Here is a 16,138-nt window from a genome sequence, read left to right on the forward strand (position 1 = left end):
CCTGCCAGCTACAGAGCCCAAATGTTGGCAAAAGGAGAGAGGCTGATCTTACTTCTGAGGGTGGTTGGGTAGGAAGTAATTTGCTGTCATGGTTAAGACTGCAGCTCTGAGTTCGCCTTTTGCATCCATTGCCTGCCTCTGCCACTACTTTTTTTTGAGATGGGGTCTTACTCTATCACCCAGGCTGGAGTGCAGTGGCGTGATCTTGGCTCGCCGCAACCTCCACCTCCTGGGCTCAAGCACTCCCCTCACCTAAGCCTCCCAAGTAGCTGGGACCACAGGTGTGTGCCACCATGCCCAGTTAATTTTTTGTATTTTCAGTAGAGATGGAGTTTCACCATGTTGCCCATGCTGGTCTCAAACTCCTGGGGTCAAGCGATCCACCTGCCTCGGCCTCCGGAAGTGCTGGGATTACAGGCTTGAGCCACAGCGGCTGGTCGCTGCCACTGTTTGTTCTATGTCCTTGGGCAAGTTATTTCACCCTGCAGGACTCACTGCTTCATCTTGTAAAATAGGGATAATAATAACCTACCTCAAGGGGCTGGTGTAGGATTAAATGCTTGTGAAGGGCCTAACCCAGTGGGTGGCACACAGTAAGTGCTCAGTGGATGTCCACTACTGGATAATAGAGGTAATGCATGAGCCATTGTTAGTACTGATGTGCTATGTTGACTCCCTCTTTATGGCCAAGCTCTGTGCTAGGGGTTGGGGATACAGAGGGGAATAGATTCCAGCGTTCAAGGGCAAAGGAGACAGACATGAAATAAATGATTATCACGTAGACGTGTTAGATATTGTCACTGATGGACAATAGGGGGCCGTAGGAGGATAGTGAATTCAGAATGCTGGTACCTGTGCCCCAGAACACCAGAACTCCTCATGTAGGAACGTGCCGTGGTGGAATGGAAAATGCACTGGAGATTTGGTGGGTTGGTTTGTTCATTCGGTTATTCGTTGGCATGTACAAAGGCCCTGAGGTAGTGTATTGATTTTATCTTGCTGCAGTAACAAATCACAAAAACTCAGTGACTTAGAACACAAATTCGTTCTCTTATAGTTTAGTAGGTCAGGGGTCTGAAACGGGTCTCACTGGGCTAAAATGCAGGTGTTGGCCAGGCCATGCCGCATTCCTTTCTGGAGGTTCTAGGGGAGTGCATTAATTAGGATTCTCCAGAGAAATAGAACCAGTAGGAGATGGTATGGGCAGGACTTATTAAGGAATTGGCTCACGTGATTACAGAGGCTGGGAAGTTCCACAACAGGCCATCTGTAAACTGGAGAAGCAGAGAAGCCAGTAGCATGGCTCAGTCCAAGCCCAACGGCCTGGGAACCAGGGCAGCCAGCAGTGTAACTCTCAGCTCAAGGCTGAAAGCCTCAGAATCTGGGGGTGGAGGGGCAGTTGGTGCAAGTCCCACAGTCCAAAGGCCAGAGAACTTGTTGTTCTGATTCCAAGGGCAGGAGAGGAAGGTGCTCTAGCTCCAGGAGAGAGAGAGAGAATTTGCCTTTCCTCTACCTTTTCTAGGCAGGCCTTCAGCTGATGGGATGGTGCTCACCTACACTGGGTGAGGGCAGGCCTTCCTAACTCAACCCACCGACCCAAATGTTAGTCTCTTCCAGAAACACCCTCACAGACATACCCTTTCCAGTACCCTGGAAAGAATACTTTCCCAGCTATCTGGGCATCCCTTAGTGCAGTCAAGTTGACATCTACCGTGAACCATCACAGGGAGAATCCCTTCGAGAGGCCGCCTGCATCTCTGCATTCCTTGGCTCATGGCCACCTTCCTCCATCTTCAAAGCCAGCAGTGGTGGAGTCTTTCACATCTTGTCACTTTGACACTGATTCTCCTGCCTCCCTGTCCTACTTATAAGGGCCCTTCTGATTATACTGGGCCCACCCCGATGATCAGGCTAATCTCCCTCTCTCCAAGTCAGCTGATTAGCAACTGTAATTCCATCTGAAACCTTAATTCCGTCTTACCTCGTAACCCAACATTCACAGGCTCTGAGGATTAGAACATTTGGGGGCCATTGATCTTCCTGCCCTAGGCAAGGGGGGCTGTGTGTGTTTGAGGTGATGGGCAAAGGCCCTGCGGCTGAAGCGTGGTGGGGAAATGTCCAAGAGGCAGGTAGGTGTTTTGAGGCTCAGTGCCATGGGGCTGGCGGTTGGAGGCTCTTACACAGAGGAGTGGCATTTAATGGTTTGCATTTTCAAAGGGTGGCTCTGGTAGCTGTTTGGAGAAAGGATGGGGGTGACATGGGGGGAGAGAGGGCAGCCGGAGACCATAACAGACAATCAGATGACAGCCAGCGGAGAACGGGGAGCGGGAAAGGAGGTGAGTCAGAGATGTCATCGCCAGAAATCCTGTTGAGTGGATTTGAGTGGGGAGAAAAGGAGACTTGAGAGGATTTTGTTTCTGATGTGAGCCAGCAGCAGGATGACAGCGCTGTCTCCTGATGTAGGGAAGATGATGAATGGGAAGCCCGGGGCAGGTGGAGCACCTGCGAACACCTAGTGGAGTGTGCTGTGCCCAGGTGCTGTGCGGAGGGCCTTGGCATTGTAACGAATCCTTGCAGCACCCAGAGAAGGCAGGCACGGTTACTGCTCCATTCTGTGAGGCAGTGGAGTATTGTGGCCGTGAGCACAGACCACCTGCATTCATATCCTGGCTCTGTTGCTTACTTGCTATGATACTTGGGCAAGTACCTCAGTTTCCTTACCTGAAAATGAGAGTCATGTTATACCAATCCTATAAGATTAGTGTGAAGATTAAATGAGTTTATATGTAAAGCACTGATGACTCATGGAAAACACTAGGTAAATATAACAGTATCATTATTTTTAAACGGATGAACAGATTGAGGCACAGAGACGTTAAGTATCTTGTCCAAAGACACACAGCTGGGTAAAGCCAAGATCCAAAGCCAGGCTCTGAACTGCTATGCCTTACCTCCTCCCGAGGAGCACGTCACGGAGATGTGGTGAAAATGGCATGTGCACGTGCATACAAAAGCACTTAGCAGTGTGCATGACACAATATGTACCATAAATGTCTGTATGTGGAAGTGCGGTTTCTTTTGCTGTAAAATGGGGGTGATGACCCCACCCTGCCTAACTCACAGGTGACTGTAAGGCTCCAATGAAAAAGGCGAAGCATTTTGGAAATGGTAGAGACACCTGCACATGGGTAGGTTTTGTTGAACCATTTCGCATTGGAATTTCACTTGTGGGTGACCTAAGATCTTTTCCACTGTCACTCATCTTTGTCCCCCACACGCTGTCTTCCTGCCCCCACCTAACACCCAATCTGTGATAGAACAGAGCGGTTGGGGACCCGTCCCAATGCAATGGCTCACAGGTCTGGTGGCCTTCTCTGTGCAGCTGCTCTTTTCTGTCTGCACGCTGCACCAAGACCAAAGCCTCACCGGGAAGGGTCTCACCTGCTCTTGCTGTTGTGGCCTCACAATTGGAGCTGTCCCTTTATTGGGCCTTTGATAAATCCTTGTTGAGTCAAGGCCACTGGGCAGTGAGTGCTTCTGTCCCAGGCCTCCCCCTTAATCCTTTGACATGACCAGCCCTAGAGGGTGCCTCCTGTGTTGTCACCATCCTTAGTCATTTAATCAACATATTTTTATGGAAAGTCTCTATGTGCTGGGTACTCTCCTAGGTGCTAGGGAGCAATAATGAGCAATGGAGCCAACAGAGCCTCGTGGAGCCTGCATTCTCATGGGGGGAAATAGATACTAATTAATCACACAACTAATGTAAAATTTTGACTTTAATAATCTTCCATAATAGGGTGGTTCAACCTGAAGGGAAGACCTCTCTTGGAAGTGGCAACCAAGCCTGGGCGCTGAAAGATGAGTGGAATTCACCAGGCAAAAAGAGGAGGGAGGAGTGGTCCAAGGAGCGGGACTATTGTGTGCAAAGGCCCCGTGGCAGGGGGAGGCATGGTTCCTTGAGGAAAGGAGAGAGAAAGCTAGTGTGGCTGTGGCAGAGATGGGGAGGATAAGCTGACTGAAGGCATGAGTGGGTGACTTCCTGGGGCCTGATGGGCCTCAAGAAGGAGTTTATTTAAGTGTGTGTTTGGGATGAAGCAGAGAGATATGAATAAATTTGCACTTCAAATAACCACTCTGGCTACAATGTGGAGAGCAGTGTAGGAAGCCAGGGAGGACCCATCTAGGCCAGTCAGGAGGCAGTCGCGGGAGTTCCATAGAGAGATGGGAGTGGTTTGGATTTGGGTGGTGCTCATGGTGGTGGTACAAAGAGAAGTGGATGGAGAGATACTTCTCTTTTAGTGGATACGTTAATAGGATAGCAATATCCTGTGGCTGCTTTTGATTGATTGATTAATTTTATTTCAACAGTTTTTGGGGTACAGGTAGTTTTTGGTTACATAGATAAGTTCTTTAGTGGTGATTTCTGAGATTTTCATGCACCTGTCACCTGAGCAGTCTATACTGTACCCAATATGTAGACTTTTATTCCTCAACCCCTGCAGTCTTCCCCCAACTCTGAGTCCCCAAAGTCCATTATATCATTCTTACGCCTTTGTGTCCTCATAGCTTAGCTTCCACTTATAAGTGAGAATATACAATATTTAGTTTTCCAATCCTGAGTTACTTCACTTAGAATAAGGGCCTTCAGCTCCTTCTAAGTTGCTGCAAAGGACATTATTTCATTCCTTTCTATGGCTGAGTAGATTCCATGGTGTATATATACCACATTTTCTTTATCCACTCATTGGTCAATGGACACTTGGGTTGGTTTCATATCTTTGCAGTTGCTAATTGTGCTGCTATAAACGTGTGTGCATGTGTCTTTTTCATGTAATGATTTATTTTTGGGGGGGTGGATACCTAGTAGTGGGATTGCTGGATCAAATGATAGCTCTACTTTTAGTTCTTGAAGGAATCTCCATACTGTTTTCCATAGTGGTTGTACTAACTTATATTCCCACCAGCAGTGTAAAAGTGTTCGCTTTTCACCACATCCATGCCATGGCTGCTTTTTATTGAGCACATATTATATACGAGCCATTGTGCTCAACACTTCACATATGTTATTTACTCTTAGGGTTATTCTAAGGATTAAGTATTTCTGTCCTTTTACAGTTGAGGAAACTGAGACTTACAGAGGTTAAGTCACTCACTCAAGGCCACACAGCCAGTAAGGTGGCAGAGCCCTAGAGCAGCCTCTCAAGCTTCGATGTGCATTTGAATCACCTGGGGCTCTTGTTAAAATGCTGCTTCAGATTCAGCAGGTGGGAGGGTGAAACTGTGGTACTCTGTTTCTGACGTGCCCCCTGGGTGGCCCTACTCCTGGTCCCTGGAGCACTTTGAGCAGCAAGCGTTTCTCTGTCTGTAGGGCCCACACTCTCGACGCTGATGCCTTAGAAACAGCTGCAGACAGGATGCGATTCCTGAGACTTCTCAAACCTGAATCCCCATGGGCAGGATGTGGGCGAGCTGTCTGGACCTCAGGTGGGTGGGAGTTGTATCACATGCTCATTTCCCACATTGGCCTTTCAATAGCTCGAGTAAATCCGAAACTGAGAGGGTTGGAGGCAGCATCTCCCCTTCTACTCCCCCGCTCCACCTCCCAGGGCAACCAAACCCCAGGGCAACCAAACCCCAGCTTCTGAGCGATAGACCTGAGCTGTGTATTTGCAGGAGCCTCACTGGAATCACCAACCAGGTCATGTTGTGTTGCCCCAATAAATGGAACTGGATCAGAAAATCTAACGTGGATAGTTTTTAGGTGCCAAGCTGTCAGCTCTTCCCTTGGACTGTGCTGAAAGTGGAAGAGGAGAAAAAAAATCAACCCAATGTTCTAAGCTCTCTGTCTGCATAGTCATTAGATCCCAGGATCATTAGAGACCAAATCCTTTCCCACTTGGCCCCTGCAAATGGGGCCAGGTGTCACAGCTGGGAGATGCCAGTAAGGCTGCACGTCATGGTGTGAGCACTTGTCTTTAATGACTGGGAGAATCCATTTCCTTCCTTGGCAGCTTTGAATGTAGCAACTGTGGTTCTGGGTCACTGCCAGAGTCGGCCTTGTGTGTATGTGTGTGATTTTTTAAAGTGGGGGAGAATGTTTCAATATTCAGTGCTCACCCCCTTCCTTCCAAGTTGTCCCCCCAAAGAACTGTCCAACGCAAACTTTGGAGTTTTCCACTCTGGGAGCGGTCTGCTGGCACCCACATGTCCTCCCCTCCTCTAATGCATCCTTTCTCTCTTGATCGCATTGTTCTGGGGTCCTCCGCTGAGTGGGCATCTGTGCCTGGGTGATCGATTCTAGTCTCTTTTCTGCAGGAGAGAACTCTTGAGCTCTGAGACAGGTAGAAAGAAAATCTTAAACCAAATAATAATGTTCTGCCTCACACTAGTAAATATTTTGCATTAAAAAATTCCGTGTTATTTTGATTTGTTCAGGTAGACAAGAACATCTTTTGTTTGAGGAAGAACTGAAGAGATTTCTTAGGATTCAGCTCCGATGGCTCTGCCTGTGTCTCTCTATCATTGGAGCTTTGTTTTCCTTTGCAAGACTTGAGTGAAGGGAAGGCTTTGTGGTCTATTGTTAGGTGCTCTTTGAATCTATAAGTCACAGGCTACAGGAAGAGAGGGGCTTCCAGAGACCATCTAGAGCCACCCTCTATCTCTAGCATGGACACACACACACACACACAATGACCGCCTGTTGTGCATTTCTAGAAGCCAGTGGGGACGGGGTACAGTTTCTTTTGGTGTGCAGTTCTCATGTTGATTGGTTCCGACTGTCATGTTCTTGCACCTGTCCTGAGTATCTCTTGCTGTAGCTCTGGCCCTTTCCCTAATCAGCTACTGCACTGCCCTGGCCCATGTTTCTTAGAGACATGGTTATCTCTGTGCTATTAGTGTCTGTGTCCTGGCTGAGGCTAGTCCCTTCCCTTTCTGAGTCTCATATTCTTATAAAATGTGGCTTTGAGAATAGATGATGTCTCTGGTCTTAAAATTCTCTTTGACTCTGGAGTTCTGGATCTGTGCTTCTGTTTGATGTTGTTTCCCTTGCGGGATGACCTTCTCTCTGACTCCCTGCTGTAAAGACCTCCTTTTTTTTTTTTAAATCAAAACATAACTTGGTCCAACCTACCCCATGGCTGACCACCCAAGCACTTTCTTTTGACTTAAGGGTAGCACCATACGATGTCTTCTTTTTGTTTTTCATTTTAACAACCTGTATTTTTCACATCACAAAACATTTCTAGATATTCATTGTAGAAAATTCAGAAAATATAGGTCAATAAGAAGAAAAAGATAGAAATCACTAAACTTCTATCAGACATAACCACTGTTAAGAATTTAGTGTATTTTCTTTCAGTCTTTTTTGTAAACACTCATACATAGGCCAGTGAATTTCATACTATGTAATTTTGTGTTCTGCCTTTCCACCTAATAATATATACTGAGCATTTTTGCCTATCATGAAACATTTGTAAACATAATTTTTAATACCTATTTACCACTTTACATCTCCTACTTTAGCCCTTGCATAATTATTTCCAAATGGAAAAAATATCTATCTTGTCCAGCCCACTGAACTGGCCGAATCAAATGAGATAAAATATGCAAAGAGCTGCACAGATGTAGGTGATGATTGTTCATTTTGTTAGTTTTATCTCCCCAAGTGAACTACTTTATTGTCACAAAATCATTATGCAGTTTCCTGTTCACCAAGTTTTGCACAGTGGTGGGCAAAACATGCTGTCTGGCTGTAATCTCTTAAAAGGGCATTACATATTAATAACTTTAAAAGTTTTTTCTTAGCAGTTTCTCAGAAACTCTGGTCTAAGGAAATTATTCAAAAATGTTATGTGCACAGAGATGTTCACTATGGCATTATTTACAACAGCCCCAGACTAGAAATCACCAAAATGTCTAATTATATGGGAAGGAGGTGAAGTAAATGATGATGAACCTACTTTCTAGGCTATTACATAGCTATTAAAAGTGATGTTTACAAAGCCTTTGTAATAAAATTGGAATATGTCATAATATGGGAAGAAACAAAGGTACAATATGAGAGGGAAAAACAAAGGTACCTGGAGAGAAAGACACCAAAATGGGAATGGTGGTTTTTAAATAATGGGCAGTTTTCCTTCTCTTTTTCTGCTTTTCTTCAGTGAGCTTGTGTGCCTTTGATACATTAAAAGGTAGAGAGACAGAGACAAGAAGAGAGAGAGAGACAAGACGAGAGAGAGATGAGATGAGAGAGAGAGAGAGAGAGAGGTGAACCTTGTTTTTAAAATTACCTGAAAGGATTTATGCAGAAGAGAGGAGGAAGGGGCACAGAGCTGAGTTCAAGAGAAGGGAGTGACCCAGAAGTGGGAGAAGCGGGCATGAGGGCTGAAGCCTGAATTGAGCTGAGACTTGAAGAAAATTCTCAGAACCACCAAAGGAGCCTTTTAATTTTTTTGGAGTAGGAAGAAAACAGGCACCTCCTTTGAGCATGCTAATATAATTATAAAAGGAGAAACCAAAATAGCTAGTTCCTAATTTGTTCACCAGACTTCCTCCTTCTCTGACCAGCGTGGGGAACAGGCTTGGTGAGACGGACATGAAGACCCATCCAGGCCATTGAGGAACTGGGGGCTAAGAAGAACTTCAGGGAGACTGACAATGGCCACATTCTGTTGTAATTTATAAAAAGTGAAGGAAAATAGAATTGTGTAATGTATAAATTTGGGTGAAAATAACAGCCTCCAGTAAAATTTCCTAAATGAGTTAAAAAAAAAAAAAAAAGAATTTCAGACTTACGGAAAAGTTACAAAAATCTAGCAAAGATCTTACGTTTACCTTCACCCAGATTCCGCAAATGTGAACATTAATTTTACCCTGTTTGCTTTCTGTCTCTGTTTTTCACTCATTTGCTTTACATATATATAATATAGATGCACACTGTATGTATAATATACATATATACATGTACATACATATTGTCTTGCGAACCAATTTGAAAGTTGCAAATATAATGTCCTCTACCCTTAAATACTTCATTGTATATTTCCAAAAAGAATGACATTTTTCTTTTTCTTTTCTTTTTTTGAGATAGAGCCTACCTCTGAAAAAAAAAAAAAAAAATATATATATATATATATATATATTTCACATACCATAAAATTCGTATACCATAAAATCTGACTTTTAAAGTATAAATTTTAGTCATTTTATTTTATTTTTGAGACGGAGTCTCGCTCTGTGGCTCAGGCTGGAGTTCAGTGGCACAATCTCGGCTCACTGCAACCTCTGCCTCCCACGTTCAAGAAATTCTCCTGCCTCAGCCTCCTAAGTACCTGGGATTACAGGCACCTGCCACCACGCCCGGCTAATTTTTGTATTTTTAGTAGAGACAAGGTTTCACCATGTTGGCCAGGCTGGTTTTGAACTCCTGGCCTCAGATGATCCGCCCACCTCAGCCTCCAAAGTGCTGGGATTACAGTTGTGAGCCACCACGACCAGCCTCAGTCATTTTAATATATTCATAGAATTGTGAATAATCACCACAATCAATTGTAGAAAAATTTCATTACTCTGAAAAGACCCCATGCCCATGAACAGTCACTCCCCATTTCTCCCTTCCCCTAGTCCCTGGTGACCACTAATCTGCTTTCTGCTTGGATGGATTTGCTTATGCTGGACATTTCCTATAAATGGAATCATACTCCAGGAAGCATTTGTGCATCTGGCGTCTTTCACTAAGCATAGTATCTCAAGTTTCATCCATGCTGTAGCCTACAACAGTGCTTCATTCCTTTTCCCATCTGAATAATATTCCATTGCATGGTATATACCACATTCTGTTGGTCCATTCAATCAATGGACATTTGGGCTGTTTCTACTTTTTGGTTATTATAGATAGTGCCAATGTGAACATCTGTGTCCAAGTTTTTGTGTGGCTATATGTTGTTATCTTTCTGAGATATGTGTCAGGGGTCCCCAAGACACCACCCCTGGGTTCAGTGATGCACTAGGAAGACTCATAGGACTCAGCCCATAGTTCTTGTCATGGCGATGATTTATTACAGTGAAAGGTTTCAGAGCAGCCGAGTGTGGTGGCTCACGCCTGTAATCCCAGCACTTTGGGAGGCGAGGTGTGCAGATCACCTGAGGTCAGGAGTTCGAGACCAGCCTGACCAACATGGAGAAACCCCATCTCTACTAAAAAAAAAAAAAAAAAAATTAGCCGGGCATGGTGGTGCATGCCTGTAATCCCAGCTACTCAAGAGGCTGAGGCAGGAGAATCGCTTGAACCCGGGGGGTGGAGGTTGCAGTGAACTGAGATCGCACCATTACACTTCAGCCTGGGCAACAAGAGTGAAACTCCATCTCAAAAAAAAAAAAAGAAAAGATAGCCGGGCGCGGTGGCTCATGCCTGTAATCCCAGCACTTTGGGAGGCCGAGGCGGGTGGATCACGAGGTCAGGAGATGGAGACCATCCTGGCTAACACAGTGAAACCCTGTCTCTACTAAAAATACAAAAAAATTAGCTGGGCATGGTGGCGGGCGCCTGTAGTCCCAGCTACTCAGTCCCAGAGGCTGAGGCAGGAGAATGGCTGAACCCGGGAGGCGGAGCTTTCAGTGAGCGGAGATTGCGCCACTGCACTCCAGCCTGGGTGACAGAGCGAGACTCTGTCTCAAAAAAAAAAAAAAAAAAAAAAAAAGATCCGTAGGAGGCAAAATGGGTTCTCTAAGAACAATCACGCCAGTCTAACCCCTTATTTGCCTTAAAAAAAAAAAAATTTATTTTTCTGTACTAGCTGTACTAGGGCAGAGTGTTTTTGTATTTCAGCCTGTCTTTCACAATATCTTGGTGTACAAAAATGGAGAATCGGGGGTTGTACGGATTGCTTGACAGATTTCTTATTTGCTGATGAATGACATCAAAACAAACTAACAAAGAACAGAGCTGGGTCCAGGAGAAAGACTCCTGAGGCTGTTTTCCCGACTGAGTCCTCAGCTGGCTGTTTATGTTTCCATTCAAAACCTGAGGGTAGGTGCAGATAGCAGTCCCATCAAGTCTGCAGATTACTCAAAGCAGGCAGACACACGTGTTGAATAAGATCTTTTTCCAGAAAGGTTGGATCTGGAACCAGAGACATCCTTACAGCATGGAATGATAGGCAGAGTCCAAGGAGATGGAAGTTAGTAGGCACACATGACAAGTCCACACCTACACAATCTGGCACAGAGGTGACCAGAGCGAGTGTGCACTTTGGTTTCTGCTCACTTCCAAAAGAACAGCCAGGCACAACAAGTGAGTGACAGAGGCGTGGGGCGCCTGGAAGAACGCTATGTCGTGTGGGTCTGCAGTTTCAGAGGGCTCAATAGATGAGTGCACTTCAAGAGCTGGCTCCCCGTGGCTGAAGGTCCGTGGTATGGAAGCAGGAAGAATTGTCTCCCCTGTGGCCCATAAGGGAAAACAGATTTCAATTGATTAAAGAAGAACTTTGTGAAACTCCACAATCAAATGGGCTGCCTGGGAAGGTGGAAAGCAGCCCATCCAAAAAGAGACCACTGGCCGGGCACGGTGGCTCACACCTGTAATCCCAGCAGTTTGGGAGGCCGAGGCAGGCAGATCACTTGAGGTCAGGAGTTTGAGACCAACCTGGCCAACATGGTGAAACCTCATCTCTACTAAAAATACAAAAATTAGCTGAGCGTGGTGGCATGTGTCTGTAATCCCGGCTACTTGGGAGGCTGAGGCAGGAGAATTGCTTGAGTCTGGGAGGCAGAGGTTGTGGTGAGCTGAGATTTTGCCACTGCACTCCAGCCTGGACAGCAGAGCGAGACTCCATCTCAAAAAAAAAAAAAAAAAAAAAGAGAGAGAGACTACTATTAAGGAACTTCCCCAGGTGACCTTTGAGGTCTCAGAACTGCCTAAGCATGACAGCAGGAACTGTCCATCTCTAAAGTCCAGGTATTACCCACAGCACACATCACCAGTTCCAGAGTGAAAACATTGGCCTTTCTGTAGGTCACCCTTTCTCGTGCCCCTCATAGTCCTACCTATCCATCAGAACTCTTGTTCGTCTGTCCACGAGGCTTCCCTTGAGACACACACTTGCCCCCTTCTGAATACCTGTTGCCCAGCAGCCCCTCGTCTCTGGCTTGTTTGCCTGTTATATGTCTTGCCTGTGAAGCGTGTGGTCCACGTTGAGTCTTCCAGCCACGTGTTAAGCTCCAGAGCCAATTCAGCAAATACTTAACAAGCATCTTCTTTGTGCCAGTCCTTGGATGCATTGTGGGGCATGTAGCAGTGAATGGGGGTGGAGGGTCTGACCAAATAGTTGCAGGTATAAAAGCTTGACTGCAGGCCACCATGGGTCTGCATCAGGAATGTGGGAAGGATGACTTCAGCCTGGGAGGAAGGTCTCCCTGCAAAAGTGCCCTTTCAGCTGGGACCTGAAGGAAAATGGGCAGTTGGTAGGGGGGTGGAGGGTAGGGGCTGGAAGTGCATTCCCACCATGGCTATAGCCCAGACACAGGACAGGATACCTGGTAGGGGCTTGCTTAGGGTGTGTTAGGGAGAGAGAGAAGGACCACCTGGCTAGGAGGCTGTCCCCTTCATCCCCTGTCCCCTGCTCACCCAGCACCTAGGCTGAGCCACCCATGGCCTGAGTCGGGAGGCATGCGTGCATTGAAGGAATGAAAGCACGAAGAGGCAGCTCTGATTGCCTTGTGAATTCAGTCCCCAGCGATGCTGGGATGTTTTGTGCCTTCATTCCCTCCCTTGGTGTAGATGACTATGAAAACGGGCCACGTTCCAAACCTCACATTCCTGCGGTGACAGCTTCTTTGAGACCACATAGATACCTATGATTCTCGTAGTTACTCCCGAACACCCACTTCTCTCTCTCTAGGTAGGGGGAATTTTCAGGGTAGGGTGCGCCCCCCCGCACCCCCCGCCTTAGACCTCTCCTCCTCCTTTTCTGCTGTCATGTATGCTTTAACAGCTTGCTGCTCCCCACCGCCAGCCCCCCAGCCACCTGCCCTCTCTCCCCTGACACTGACTTAATAGAGCCCTCAGATAAGAGAGACTGAAGGAGGAGGCCGTTCTCTCTCAGGCACTCATGCCTGACAATTATTTGTCGTTATTGCCAATTCAAGATAAATAGAAAATAACAGAGGAATGGAACCAGGACTCAAAGCCCATGCCAAGCCCTTGGCTGTGTTACCATGATGTTTGCTTGTGTGTCACATGGGAAGCCACATGTCTGGCCAAGCCTGGGGGGTGTCAGCTGCCCTGGGAGATGAGTGAGCCAGGTTCTGGCCTGGCTGCTGTGCTGCCCTGACCACTTCTCATCTCTGGCCTCAGCTTCATCATCTGTGAAATGGGGCAGTGGTGCTAGATTATTCTGCCATTTCACGGAGAGTCCAGGCCATGCACCTGTCAGGTCTGCCTGCCCTCCTGGTCTGTGTGTTTGGGCTGCAGCAGTGAGAGCAGCTGTTTACTGTCCTGGTGTGCCTGGAAGAGATGTCTTCTAAGCACGGGCACCAGGAATGGTCAAGCATGGAGGATACAGGTGGTGATATCCTAGAAAGTGGGCCGCTAAGGCGGGAAACACAGGCTGGGGGAGAGGAGGGGAAAGCCAACGGATGCAGGGCAGTGTAAGGTGAGCAATACAAACAATATAATAGATTGGTGCTTCTCAGATGTGGCCCCTGGGCCAACAGCAGCACAGGGAACTGGTAGAAAAGCAGATTCTTGGGCCCCACCTCTGACCTGCTGAATCAAAAACTCAGGGTGGGGCCAAACAGTCTCTTTTAACAAGCCCCCCAGTGATTCTGATGCAAGCTAACATTTGAGAACTAAGAGACTAGATGAAAGGAGGGGTGGATAGATGAGGCTTGGAGAGCCAGTATTTTAAAAGTCAAGAAGGAAATCGAGCTAGTGCTTGTCAATCACTTGCTGTGTCTGGTCGGAAACTGGGCATTCCTACTACATTCTTTCATTTAAACCTATCAGGATGGTGGCAAGGCCAGCCTTGTCCTTTGCTAAAGCAGATCTCAGCTGATGCAACTGATTTCACACCAAAGTCACAGAGATAGCGGCAGAGGTGGGATTAGAACCTCGGCATCTCTGGTCTGGGAGCCTGAGTATTTCCCAGCACACTAGGCTGCCTCCCCATCCACCTGCGCCTCATGTCTGCTGCCACCGTGGGCCTCTGTCTGGCTCCTCCTCTGCTCCACGGGTCACCCCAGAACTCTGCTGTGTTGTGCTCCCTCTGCAGCCAGCCATGCCAAGGGAAAAGGGGCACACCATAAAGGCAAGTGAGGGAGACCTTGGGGGCTGCAACGCAGGGTCGGGGATGGAATGTCACCTTGCATCTGCTTCAGCCTGAAGGTCTTGGGGCAGCTGGGGAGCAAGGTGCTGGCGTGACGCTCCTGAGAGCTGATGCAGCTGCCTTGCGTAGGAAGAACTCATTCGTACTCTGGGTGACAGTCCACGTAGGAAGAACTTGTGCATACTCTGGGTGACAGTCCGTAGGCATCCATTGATGCCTACCTGTGCCAAGCCCTGTGCTGGTTGCTGTGGGAGAAACTGAGGCAAGGCAAGTGTTGTTTCTAGCCTCAAGGAGTTTATGATCCAGAGCTAGAGGAACAACAAGTAACTGGGGTGAGCTGGAGTGCATGGGAGGCCAGGGTAGGTCAAAGGAGTTCAAAGAGACTCGTATGGTGATTTTAGGGGACAAAACCAAGGCTTTGGGGACAGACCTAAAGCTTTGGAGCCAGAGGGGATGGCTCAATTCCCAACATTCTCACTGACTCACTGAGCGATCTCGGATGAGTTACCTCATGTCTACAACCTGTCTCCTTAGCTATAAAATGGGTTAACAATACCTAGCTCAGGGGAGTGTTCCGTTATAGCAAGCACTCATTTTCCTTCCCTTCAGAGGATGACTTTAAGCCAGAGCAAACCAGGGAAGGCTTCCTGGAAGAGGTGACTTTTCACTTTGGCACTGAAGGATATCTAGAATTTAGTGCTTTTTCTGTCTTCTCTAAGAAATCTGTGGGTAGGCCCTAGATACATGGCATTGTCCAAGAAGAATGACCTTCCCAGCAGCTATAACTGTACAAATAAAATCATGTTGAGAGGAAGTCACTTTCTTCAATCTGGAAAATTTGGAAGGTTATTTTTTGGACGTAGTTTAAAATCCTGTTGCAAAGGGCAAAGCCAGGCGGCCAGTGCGCACTGCCAGGAATCGTCACACTGAGGTTCTCTCTATGCTGCTTTTTCTTGCAGATGATGCAGTTTGCTTGGCAGAGCTATAAGCGTTATGCAATGGGGAAAAATGAACTCCGTCCACTAACAAAAGATGGCTACGAGGGTAACATGTTCGGTGAGTCGATTCAAACCACTTTGATATCGGGAGGGACCCACCGCCCCGCCAGTGGCTGAGTGGAATTTTACTTTTGGCTTTTCACCTCCTGAGTTGTGGGGGCTCCACAGTTCTCCAGATCTGGGGCCTCCCAAGTCTGTGTTTCCTCTGGGCTGTTCAGGCTTCTGAGTCCTCCTAGATTTAGGGGGAATCCTCTGTGCTTCTCTCTAGCCTTACAGACTGCTTTGTATGAAATTATCATTTATTTTTTAGAGTGAAGAAACTTGGAAATGGGAGTAGGGATAGTGAGGGATGGAGATTTGTTTCCGTGGAGGTTTGGAGACCTAAAGGACACAGAGGACCAGGTTTAAATCTACTCCTCTGGAGTGTGGCTGTGAAATGGTCTTGGATGTTTTCGTAGATTGCTGAACACATATCTGATGGGGCTGGGTACATGCTTTTTAGAGTCAGGGCGGAGGGCCGGGCGTGGTGGCCTTCACCTATAGTCCCAGTCACTTGGGAGGATGAGGTGGGAGGATCCCTTGAGCCTGGGAGTTCAGGTCCAGCCTGGGCAACATATTGGGACCCCATTTCAAAATGACAACAGCAGCAAAAACAAAAGGGTATAGAGTCACGGCTCACAAACTACTCAGAAGCCAAGTGGAGCAGCCGCACATCAGGAGCAGGGGCATGGGGCATGGGGCATGGGGCCTGCTACTGTCTGGCAACTCGTTGTATTTTATCTGCAGCCGCACTTGCTGGTGTCTTTGTCCTCG

General features: G+C 47.1%; 1 protein-coding gene across 5 annotated transcripts in view; it reads left to right on the top strand.

Annotated features, from left to right (window-relative positions):
* MAN1C1 (mannosidase alpha class 1C member 1) overlaps positions 1-16,138 on the top strand; it is a 182,833-nt gene that overhangs the window by 66,516 nt on the left and 100,179 nt on the right. For all 5 annotated transcript variants that reach the window (XR_009214830.1, XR_009214831.1, XM_058443971.1 and 2 more), the window contains one exon: positions 15,287-15,383. Coding sequence is in view for 3 of the 5 variants with exons in the window: in XM_058443971.1 (XP_058299954.1) it covers positions 15,287-15,383 (97 nt within the window). In the remaining 2 variants the exon portion in view is untranslated. The remainder of the gene's footprint in view (positions 1-15,286; positions 15,384-16,138) is intronic.

Source organism: Hylobates moloch, unplaced genomic scaffold (assembly GCF_009828535.3).
Source record: "Hylobates moloch isolate HMO894 unplaced genomic scaffold, HMol_V3 SCAFFOLD_9, whole genome shotgun sequence".
NCBI classification, from domain to species: domain Eukaryota; kingdom Metazoa; phylum Chordata; class Mammalia; order Primates; family Hylobatidae; genus Hylobates; species Hylobates moloch.